At 39.4% G+C, this 12,177-nt stretch overlaps 1 protein-coding gene across 7 annotated transcripts in view; it reads right to left on the bottom strand.

Annotated features, from left to right (window-relative positions):
• The window catches only part of ank2b (ankyrin 2b, neuronal), a 794,414-nt gene that overhangs the window by 107,739 nt on the left and 674,498 nt on the right, over nt 1–12,177 (bottom strand). For 6 of the 7 annotated variants that reach the window (XM_059645900.1, XM_059645896.1, XM_059645912.1 and 3 more), the window contains 2 exons: nt 5,159–5,261; nt 4,561–4,664 (listed from right to left, as the gene is read on the bottom strand). In XM_059645900.1, the coding sequence (XP_059501883.1) occupies nt 4,561–4,664; nt 5,159–5,261 (207 nt within the window). Of the gene's footprint in view, nt 1–2,718; nt 2,767–4,560; nt 4,665–5,158; nt 5,262–9,036; nt 9,100–9,839; nt 9,852–12,177 lie in introns of all 7 variants that reach the window. The other variant, XM_059645894.1, reaches the window with a different exon arrangement.

Below are 12,177 nucleotides of genomic sequence, written 5' to 3'. Positions count from 1 at the left end.
TGTAATGAAGAGTAAGTTGTGCCTTGAGAAGCATTGGTTTGTGCTTGCACACCAACTTCACCCATGGAGAATGGCCAACATTTGACTGAGTATACAGTTGGACTTGAAAGATGACACTAGCACCAGGCATCCTAGGATATCATGGCAGTAGTGCGTACATCTGCCTACAGCAGGTGGGAGAAGAGGACAAAAGTCAGGCCATCATGGGAATGTGGTGCGTACTTGCTAAGGCGAATTGAGAAAGATCGCTTGAGAAATTTCAAGGCCTTGTGGAAATTCACTGTTAATAAGGGTGATGACAGCAATAATAGGGATCTCACCGTTCCTTTGCAATTTTGGTAGGATTCAGGTCATTTTTCTAATTTTATTAACTTCACTAATCTGAACTTGGATACTTTTCTTAAATTGTTTTCTCCTTGAGAGAGTCTAGCTTTTTGTAACGGAAGAAATAAAATAGATTGATGAGCTGGAAGTACCATTCTGGAAAAATTATTTTGATTAGTTTGAAATGTCAATTACTGTGTCAAGGAAATGTAATGAGTAGAATCTTACAGGGATCTGAACAACATGGATCTTGGCAAGAAATCTGAAAGAATCACGTGAGAAGTCAAGTGAAGCCTATCCCAACATTGCGAACAGTTAGTGCACTTTCCAACAAGAATTCTGGATAGCAAGTTGAGATTCTTGCTACAGAACAGTGAGATGCCAATTACTGTTGTCATCACCCTTAGTAACAGTGAATCTCACCTCAGTAATATGCAGATAACAAGGTGTAGAGCTGGATGAACACAGCAGACCAAGCATCATCATAGGAGCAGGAAAGCTGATGTTTTGGGCCTAGTCCCTTTGGTATCATATCATGGGATAGATAGAAATCAGATGCCGAAAATGCCTGACATCCGAAGCAGAATGGGTACCTGGCAACTCTAGATTGTTGCTTGCTCTTCTGGACCTCAATCTTGGGCACTTCACTTTGCACCAATGTTTCAGGCATGTTCCAGGGTACTGGCCACACAGACCACACATTTGATAATGTGCTAAACTCTCTACACCTTCATATTGCTGCTCCAAAGTGTACATCACCATTTCAATGCTGCACTATGAAGCACACCACATAAGTAGGATTGGAATGCTCTGCAAGGAACAGACTGGACCAGGCTGCATCTCTGGGCTGCATGCCAAAGCCTCACACAGTTAGCATCTACCTAGATGCTTACAGCATCTCTGCTTTGTCTGATCTTGTCTTTTTTTTGTATTCTGTCTCTTCTACCTCAGTTTAAAGCTTCACAATACTGCCGTACTTTCATTCAGTGCAGACATAAAACCAGGCAACATATCAAGCTGTTCATCAATCATTAGTTCAGGGGTCAACTCGCTGCCTCGATCTCCCACCTACTCAGCGCTTACTCAGATAACACATTAAGTGTGCTGCAAGCAAATGTCTGAAAGCCTGAAGGAAGTGGAGAAATCAAGGGAAACACCCCGCATTGTTGGTGAGGTTCGGTTCCAGCACAATAATGTCAACTAAAGCCTTTGCTATCAGCTCAGAAGTGTTGGTAGCTTGGACAGTCATGGTCAAGATTCTCTGCTCAAGAAGGGGTGAGTTGCTGATTGGGCGATGTTAAGATATCCTGGTAGTGGTGGCAAGTGGTGGGACTGCTGAGCTAGCACTGGATGAGACAGGCATCATAGAATTGTGGTAGGACACTAACAAGGTAAGTTTGAAATAACAGCACAAGCAAATTCGCTAGGCCTCTCAGACAGAGACCCTCTATGATGCTTGGTGAAAATGCCAGCCAACTTTTGTAAGCTTCAGCCCAATAGCTTTGCCATTGGAGGTAGTGTTGACCACACTGCCTTAAATTGATTCCTGCTGTATGAATTACGAAGGTTAAGTGTGGGCAGATTTATTGCATGTAATTGCTAATGACAAATATTTGTAGTAATGAAAGATGGTAACAAAGTTATTTCAGTCCTTGAGTACAGGTCACCAGTTACGAAGACAGATTAATTTCAAATTATAATGTCAGCTACTAACAAGAACACAGACGTCTGAAATGACAAGGAATCAACATTTTCATTTAGAACATGATGCATTGTTCATCTACCTCAGCACAGGGTTCAGGAAGACACTGACCTCTGGGACCTGGGAGGTCTTTTACCTGTTCTGAGCTTGTTTTCCAGTTGTCTACTCCAGTTGGAGGTGATGATGATTATAATCATTGTATTATCATGTTGTCAGTCAACTTCCTGCCTGTATCTAGAGGGAAGTAATGTGAAGCAAGCTTCAAGCACTCTCAAAAAAGCATTTCAGAAGTGATGTAATAGTTAAAAGCAGGTGAGTTTAACTGAAGGGAGATCTAAACTTTCCCTACATTGTCTGGAGGCATATTATGCTCAAGGCCCTATAGAAAAGAAAGAGGGATTCTTCAGTTTCCCAAATCTCATCAGCTGATGTCAAAACCATGGGGCTTCTCCACTCAAGCCAAGGTAAAATTATTGCAGGGAATCAAGGACATCAGAAAAAGCAAAAGCCATATAAAAAGTAGAACCTTTCCGGCCTTAGTTGCCTGTCTAGAAGCATCCTTTACAATCTGGTGGGTAAGTAAACCAGAGCCCACCTCCTCAGAAACCAACAGATGGGTGGACTTAAAATCCCTTCCCACCCAACCACGAGTCCAGCTCCAATCCAGACAGATAGGATAAAAATCTTCTCACCCTGCTGGCTGTAAGGTTCCTATGTCTTGCACCATCTTGCTCCAGTAGCTGAAGGATAAGATACAAAGGTGGGAGGCAGCAATGGGGGATTTAAAAAAGATCAATAAATGGGGAAGGGAACATTAAATATACGCTGAGATAGCAACTATGACAATTTCACAGGTAGTCGATCATTATGGCATTCTATAAACTTATCTAAAAATACAGTAAAAGCCATTTAACAGGGATATTGCAATTGTAACAAACTTATCTAAATCAACCAATTGTCAGTGACTATTGGAGCTGTGAATCCTCAATTCAATGGTTTCTATTATTGATTACTGCATCAAATTCAATTTTGAGATTTCACTATTCCACTGGTACCCAGGACCAAATCTTAATTTTTCAGCTGTGTTTGAGTTTTGGTAGAACAGCTGAGTTTCACAGCTGACTGAAATGTCAGGAGACGGAGAACAATAACACCAATCACGGAAGCTAAATCAACAAATCTATCAGCTATAACTCTCAGTTCTGATTGAATAGCTGTAAAAATGTGGATTCTCATTGTTGGATGCTCAGTCTCGTACCTCCCACTCAGTAAGTTACCCAACTAATTGGCATTTCAAACAGATGGTACCCTAGTCAGCTGAAATATACCAATTTTCCAATGATGTTTTGTGATTAAAATTCTATTAGAAACTAATTGCAGTTGTCTTGCCTCAGTGGTTTATCCAATTAGATGGATACAAAGCCAGCAGGCCAGTTCACAGCAATGAATTAGGGCAAATCAGTTTTCCTTCTCCTAAAGTAGACTTAAATGGCTTATACTGCATTGGATTTTTCAATAATTATCTTCTATCCCTTGTTAATAGGGCTAAACATATTAATTCAGATTCATGCTGTATCAAGTTCTCTGCTGAAAATGCAATTGCTTTGAAGCCATGCTTAGAACAGTTTTAAGAAAACTTAGTGAGTCACCATCTACTATTCCTTTAAATGTTACTTTTTAAACATTAAGTTTGATATCCTGAACTCTTAGCACTGCTACTTAAAATTGTTTTGTACACTGACAGAAAGTCTTTGTCTGGCTGGTTGAACAGTGTGGGCTGTAGGAATTTGGTACATTTCTGTGCTGGGTCACTTGTTGAAATCTCGGATAGGAATTCTGTAGCTACGCATTTCAAAATCAAAAACAACCATTTTTAACGAGCAGCAACAGATTTTCCTATTAAAAATTTCTTTTAATTTCAAAAACAAATTTGAAACTAACTTTTAAATTGTAACATTTACACCCAGAAAGAGTTCTAGCGTCTCAGATCTCACCAACTTCAAACTTATCAGTCACTTCCCAAAGAGAGAAAACTGAATTAGTCAAAGTAATATATGCTCTAAAGTATCCTAAATAGGATGATATGGTGCATGGTAAATTGTGCATTGGTATACAGAGAGAACTGAACTCTCTCTTTCAGGGGGGCCTCCTAAAAGGACAAATATGAAGGCAAGTGTTACTTTCCATCTGCTTGCTCCATACAAATGAGGAACCCTCCTTCTAGGTCTGACAATCATCCACAAAATCAAAATATCTTTCAAATAAGCTGTTTACAGTTCACGAAAAAAAAAGTCAGTGAAAATATTGCCAGGCCTGGAAAATATGTTAAAATGACATTTCTTATAAATGATATACAGGTTGCAACTTATGTTTTCATAATAGTCACTTTCTCAGTTAAAGCCGGAGTGCAAAATGAAAGATCATGGACATTCTCAGTGAATGCAGCGTAATACATGCTATTTTCCCAGCTCTTCCACAAATACATGCGCTGCTCCTGCTTAAGTTTACTTGCAAGATATAAATATATGTCTCACCCTGAATGGACTGGACTCGACGAAAGAGCCACATTGTCCAAGTTGTCTCCTTCCCAACTTAAGCGATATGAGGAGTCCTTGTCAGGGCCCTTGGCCAGAGCTACCTGCAGTTTCAGAGCAAAATTACCTTAGAGTTAATGCATCAATATTTTTGCATAACCTCTGATTAGACTGTCTACATAAAGTTAGAATCAATGCACTTGCTGAAAAATAAGAGTATTTGAAGATCCTTCATTACAAAGTCAATTAAATTGTTTATGGTTGCATATAACTTCCCATTCTAAATAATATTAGAATGCTTACCAATAAAAACCACTTAGCACTAAATTTGAAAGGTAAAGCAAAACATCCAAAGTGCTACAACATTCCTTAGCTTTCAAACTTTACGGAGGAGAAAGTGCAAACAGAAGATTCAAGACTAATTTTCAAATAAACAAAAACGGTAGAACTCATTAGATGTACAGCAAAGAAAATTCCTTTTAATTAGTGAAAATATTGTATGTCGTTTAAAAATTCCCTGAGGCATTTCAAGGCATAAGAACACACTGAAACAACACAAGTACTATTCAGGCTGTACCCGAGCTGCAATGTTACATACCTGGCTACTTGTAGCTGTGATTAATTCTTCAATCATGGCACTGTCCCTCTGGTATGGGCCATGGCTTGGTGTGTTGGACCTGTCTGAACTGAAGGATCGTAGGCTGATGGGTTGTTCAGTTGCCATGGAAATGCAGGAGCAAAGTGACGATGTGATGGGATAGGATGGGCAGGAGAGTGAAGAAAGCATGCTATTAGCATATTATGCAACTTCCAGGGGACTAGGATTTAATAAAAAGAAAATAAAGCAGGAACACTGGCAGCATTCACTGAGTTCAAGGGACAAAATGGTCAATTTCTAACTCCTGGGAGCAGTCAAAATAGAAACAGTCCCCACAAAACAGCTAGCGGATTTAAAATGAAGGAACAATAAATTGTGAGCCACTCTGCTAAATAAACAAATATGAGATGTTGTAGAAAATTATGGTTTATTTTGCTTTTATTTCAATTTTAATTATTTAAAATACCCTAAATTATATAGGAAAATAACTAAAAACTGGAATATTTCCTGACCTGTATTATCTGACATGAAGAAATCAAATTGCATTTGACAGAAGTAGATAGCACCTCATCCACTTGAAAAAGCTCACACTTTAATTATTCAAACCATGCCTGATCTAAGAGAATCAGAAGACTTTAAAGGATATGTCTTTTCAGTAAACAACATGCAATTAAAGAATTAGAAATTAACTCCAAAGATTCCAGAGTGGTGTTGAGCAAACTTGCTGTTGGCTTTATGCAAATTTGTTCACCAACATAAATGTTAATCTTTCTGTAGAAACCCCTGGAAGATACATCGAGGCAAGTGCTAGTCAGTCACATATGATTTATATTAATTATGTGACTGTGCTGTGTACCAAAAGGCCTGCAGAAGCTGCTAGTATATGATAAGCAGATATTTAGAAGTGCTGTTATAATCACCTTCTACCCTCCAAGATCACATACTTGAGTCACATCAGAAAGAAGTCAACTATGAGCAGATATTAAAATCAGGAATTTACAAAGTTGTTCAAGTTGGATTGCTCATAATGGCAAGGGCTTCCACCCTCAGGTGATGCAAGTGAAAGGCAATAAAAGAAAGAAATGGGAAGTACAGCAGACCAGTTCCAACTTAACAATAGGAGGTTTGCTTAATACGACGGCAGCATTGATCACTGAAGCTGGTAAAGAATTCAAACCACTTTTTTTTCTGTTTTTAGAGGGAAGGAGAATTGAGTGCTAGTATGAGAAAGAAGACATTTGAGTTTGCAATTTATCAAAAAGGAACAAACTTATTGGGCCAATAACCATTTTTCCCATTCTCAAAGATTCTTATGTACCTATTTTATCCTCTAGAACTGCAACTACGCCTGTACGCTCTGGAACAGCCTCTCTGAGTGTCTGGCAGCATCAGGGGAGCAGGACAGTTGATGTTTCGGGTCTGGACGCTTCTTCCTCTGATGCTGCCTGACCTGCAATGTTCATCCAGCTCCGCACCTGGTTATCTCAGACTCCAGCACTGGCAGTTCCTACTATCTCTCTCAGTGTCTGCCTTGTGTTCAATGTTCAAAACTCCTTTGATTTTTGCACTCCTTTTAAATTCTCACTTTCTTTTTGCTTTCTTTTGGTTGCCTATTCATTGCATGTTGTTTAATTGAGATTGTAATTGCTGCCTCAGATAAGAAATCTGGTCCCTTATAACTGTATGGCAGTTTTACGAACCATTATTGCACAAAATATGCAGAATTCTCAGCACAGAAACAAAATATGCAGCTCAATTTGCCAATGTTGATATCTATGTTTCATATTAGCCTTGATCTATTCTATTCTGCTTAACCCAGCATGGTATTTTATGCATTCTCCCCCTCACAGACTTATCAGCTTTTCATTAAGTGCATTTCTCTTATTCATTTCAAGTGCTCGTCGTATAATTCCATATTCTTACCACACTTGGGTAAAAAGATGAATTCTTGGTGGATATATTAATTAATTTTCTTTATTTATGCCATCTAGATTTGGATTCCCCACAGTGGAGACATTTTCATCAAATAATTTCAGAATATTTAAGAGGCAAATGATCCCCCATCCTTCCACTTCCCAGAGAAAAAAAAGCCCAAGCTTTTCAGTCTTTCCAACAAGGTAAACCTCTTTGTTCTAATAATGTCCTGTTTATCACTTCAACTAATGTCTCAACATCCTTATGATAATGCTGTATTATTCCAGAGCAATGCAAAAATATCTCAAGGGCAACTTTCTTTCTAATGTTCCGGGTGGTGGCTGAAATAAAGGGAACAAAATTGCAGCATGTTCTCCGATGGACAGGTGACCGGCTTTGCCGGATTACCTTCCACAAAATTATATAAATTGCATTTCTTATGTTTGGACTTATCTTCATTCCAACAGTACAGGGAAGCATTGCGGTTGGGTACTGGTACATTACTGAGAGTTTACAATTTTACAGTAGGTTTATGTTTTGGTAAACTGTGATTAACAAATCACTTATGGTGAAGACATTGATGATAAGTTGGTGTTTTGATTAGTCAAGTTACATTGTTCTGGCTAGCACACAATTATTTGTCAGACATCAATCAGTGTCTACTCTTGCATATTAGAACATTTCTGCAAGTAATACATTCTTGAAATGCACAAAGGAAGAATGCTTTCTCAGGAGACATGGAATTGTCATCTCAAACACAAAGAAACCTGACTAGACATAACAAGTTTTTGAAATGGGTAAATTTGGAGAAAGGATTTTTGACAGAAAGCATACTTCAGTCTGATAGAAAAATATTAGTTTCAGGAGATTTACATCTAAATCTTTGTTTTATAGAAACTAATTTCCTTATTTATGGAGTTGCTAGTATTCCTGCTAGTGGGTGAAGTCACCTACAAGGGTGGTCCCATTTATCTGACAAAAGTAAACAAGAGTATGTAACGAGAGTACATCCCAGGAAATCATACCAGCTGTAGGGAATGGAACATAGGAGGATCCCTGGGTAAGGGCAACTGACTAACTCTCAAGCCAATTTGAAATAAAATTCTTCACTTCAATTTAAGGTGCCATAAGTGATACCACTGCAAGTAACTGTCAGTGAGAAAATTCTTAAAAAGAAACTAAATAACTAGCTAGCAATTTTCTTCTCCAAATTTGACTGAATTTGATAAAGATGCCAGTAAGAAAGGTCTGAGTCAGGAGAGACCCCAAGAACTCCCTTATACTGTCTTACCCCAAGAAATCCTTGTGGCAAACTGCATCTTAATTTTTCTGAAGGGTCACTAGACCTGAAGTATTAATATTGATTTCTCTCCACAGATGCTGCCAAACATGCTGAGTCTTTTTCAGCAATGTGTGTGTTTGTTTGCTTTCTGATTTTCAGCACTCCTAGTTCTTTCATTTTCATTTTTACTTAGCATCTTAATTTTACTTACCATAGCAACACATACTGGATTTTTCTTGTGATTTTTGACACTGTGCAGCTCCCTCAAATTTTTGTCAAAATCACATTATTAAGTATTTCTTCTTATAGTAAGCATTTATGCATTGAATAAGGTTTTGAACACCATATTCAAGGTATCAGCTTACACCAGACTCAATACAGAGAAAAATACATTACAAGTCAAGATGTTCATAATAATTAAACTACACTAATAATTTGCCATTGAGCAACAACTTTTTTTTCTTTTATTTCTCTTTCTGATTTTTTTTAAAATCATCTCAACACTCAGGTTGAGATTGCTAGTGATACTTTCACGCGACATTTACCCTGAGTGACTCAAGTACAAATGAGCTCTTGAAGGGTTAAACATATGCATTTCTCTTTCAAGCCTAAGGATAGCAAGTTCAGCGATGAAGATGTAAGGAAAAAGAACGGAAGCATTTCTCCCAGAGTTCTGCATTACCTTAATATGGCAGCTAAATAAGTCAGAGCAACAAAACCTACGTGGTTGGTTTCGGTATATAGTCTATGTGACATGACAAAAGGTCATAATGAATTAAAAATAATAATGTAATCATTTTCATATGTTATTAAAGCCTTAGTAAAATGCATAAAATGTCAATGTCTACAAAATAACATTCATAATTTCTTTTAATCACAGTACAAAGCATTGTCTAATCCTGAAAACAGGCAGGCAGTACAGAGACAGCAGTAATAGCACAAACATTAAAATAGGTGATCACAGTAAACAGTAAAATAGATGTGACTGCTAGCAAGATGCAAAGAAAATCACATTTACAATTTTTTCACAACAAATACCTGGAAGAGGGAAACAAATTGTGTCTCTGCAGCAAGACTGTATTCCTAAAAATATACACCCAGCAACCCACTGGCAGAGGAAGAAAAATATAAAATCATAATCAAGCTTCGACTCGCCTCCCCCCCCCTCCCACCCCCATTTAGTCAATCAGTGGTAGATTCCAGCTGAATAATCCAGGCTGCTGAATCTCAGGCCAGCAGTCACAAGAAAAAGAAAGGTAGTAATGGTAGCTGTTTTAGCATTATTGTGGTCTTGTAGACCTAGCCTGATGTGAGCAGCTTAGCAGTGAATGTAGGAAAACAAGCGATGCAGCCATGAAAGCAGTTTCAGGATGCAAGGTGACTGGCTCAAGCCCCAACCCCAAGCAGATTTACCAGAGTGGTAAAAGTGGATGACAGACACTGTCACAGCACTGTGACACTACTCTCGTGTCAAGGACCACCTACCTGTTTACACCACTGTGTGGAAGCATATGAAAAAGGAGAGGGAAAACAGCAACAATGAAGGGAGAATGACAGAACAATGGCAAAACTCACACATGCAGATGAATACAGAACAACAATGTTAACAGAGGGGAAAATAAACTTCTAATTTATCATACAAGTCATTTTTCCCCCCACATTTACCACGACAATTAGAAGGATTAGGAGAACATGGACTTATTTTTTCTTCTCTAATGAAACTCATGGTATCATGCCAGAAAAAGAACATTTCACTGATATTGTGATGCCATACATACATAGTATACACAGTCGAAACAACATTGAGTTGAATAATTCATTAAAGACTTGGTTAGTAACACGAAAAAGCAATATTCATTGCCTCATAATTTTACATGCAGCTTGGCTCCTTGCCAAATGTCAAGCTATACTCTTTCACCAATTTACTGTAGCCAGATGTCCAATATTCCTTTCAACAATTACATATTTTGAGTTCTGGACCAACGATTTTTCTTCAGGTCTGTCTGTTGCTAGTCAAACTAGTGACGTCCTCCCAATGTCTATCAATATCACTAAGTAAAATGGACCAATTTTGCCATCATAAGATAATAAAGTGTGAAGTTGGATGAACCCAGCAGGCCAAGCAGCATCTCAGGAGCACAAAAGCTGACGTTTCGGGCCTAGACCCTTCTTCAGAGAGGGGGATGGGGAGAGGGTTCTGGAATAAATAGGGAGAGAGGGGGAGGTGGACCGAAGATGGAGAGTAAAGAAGATAGGTGGAGAGGAGAGTATAGGTGGGGAGGTAGGGAGGGGATAGGTCAGTCCAGGGAAGACGGACAGGTCAAGGAGGTGGGATGAGGTTAGTAGGTAGGAAATGGAGGTGCGGCTTGAGGTGGGAGGAAGGGATGGGTGAGAGGAAGAACAGGTTAGGGAGGCAGAGACAGGTTGGACTGGTTTTGGGATGCAGTGGGGGAAGGGGATGAGCTGGGCTGGTTGTGTGATGCAGTGGGGGGAGGGGACGAACTGGGCTGGTTTTGGGATGCGGTGGGGGAAGGGGAGATTTTGAAACTGGTGAAGTCCACATTGATACCATTGGGCTGCAATGTGGACTTCACCAGCTTCAAAATCTCCCCTTCCCCCACCGCATCCCAAAACCAGCCCAGTTCGTCCCCTTCCCCCACTGCATCACACAACCAGCCCAGCTCATCCCCTTCCCCCACTGCATCCCAAAACCAGTCCAACCTGTCTCTGCCTCCCTAACCTGTTCTTCCTCTCACCCATCCCTTCCTCCCACCTCAAGCCACACCTCCATTTCCTACCTACTAACCACATCCCACCTCCTTGACCTGTCCGTCTTCCCCGGACTGACCTATCCCCTCCCTACCTCCCCACCTATACTCTCCTCTCCACCTATGTTCTTTTCTCTCCATCTTCGGTCCACCTCCCCCTCTCTCCCTATTTATTCCAGAACCCTCACCCTATGCCCCTCGCTGAAGAAGGGTCTAGGCCCGAAACGTCAGCTTTTGTCATCCAGCTTCACACTTTATTATCTTGGATTCTCCAGCATCTGCAGTTCCCATTATCTCTGATACAACTTTGCCATCACATTTTTATCTCTACCAGTGATAAACAGCTTGGCTTCCCATTTACACCACTCCCCCAAAATTATTGGAAAAACCTGCATTCATATTTTTGTATTGTGCATACTTACGATGTCCCAAAATGCTGCCCAGCCATAAAATTACTTTTGAAATGCAGACATTTCAGTGGTTGTGTAGATAGCTGCAACAGCCATTTACATAAGGGACACAAAAGCAATCAAATTAGTGATCAGATAAATTATTTTTGGTGTTTGTGAGTTAAGTATTGATGAGGATACCAAAGGATTCCTTTAATTTTCTTTCAATCTGTCCTGCCAACACTTGAGCAAGATATCTTGAAGCACTGTGATGGAGGAAGGTATTAAGATATAACAAATATTGATGGACGAGGTCATAGGGGAATTTGAAAACAACAATGAAAATTTTAAACTCAAGACGGTATGAAGTGAAATTTATGGTTGAAATTTGTGAAAGATATTCAGCTCAGTGGGTGGTGCGCTGGGGTAGAGGAATCATAGTTTAAATCAAATGCAGAATGCAGTTTGCCACAGACAGATGGACAGAAATTGACTAAATTTACAAGAATACATTGCAAAGACAAATAGAACTAGAAAAATCTGTTCCAAGTTGTGGGTTTTGTTTCCTTCTCACGAGCAGAATTATTGGGATGTGATAGAAAATAACACTTTCAACGCAATGGAACATTTAGCTTGGGGCTCAAAAGTCATAAGATCGTTGGAATG

This window comes from Stegostoma tigrinum, chromosome 1 (assembly GCF_030684315.1).
Source record: "Stegostoma tigrinum isolate sSteTig4 chromosome 1, sSteTig4.hap1, whole genome shotgun sequence".
In the NCBI taxonomy this organism is placed as follows: domain Eukaryota; kingdom Metazoa; phylum Chordata; class Chondrichthyes; order Orectolobiformes; family Stegostomatidae; genus Stegostoma; species Stegostoma tigrinum.
The sequence above is the reverse complement of the archived record's forward strand: the minus strand, read 5'-3'. Positions and strand labels throughout refer to the sequence as shown.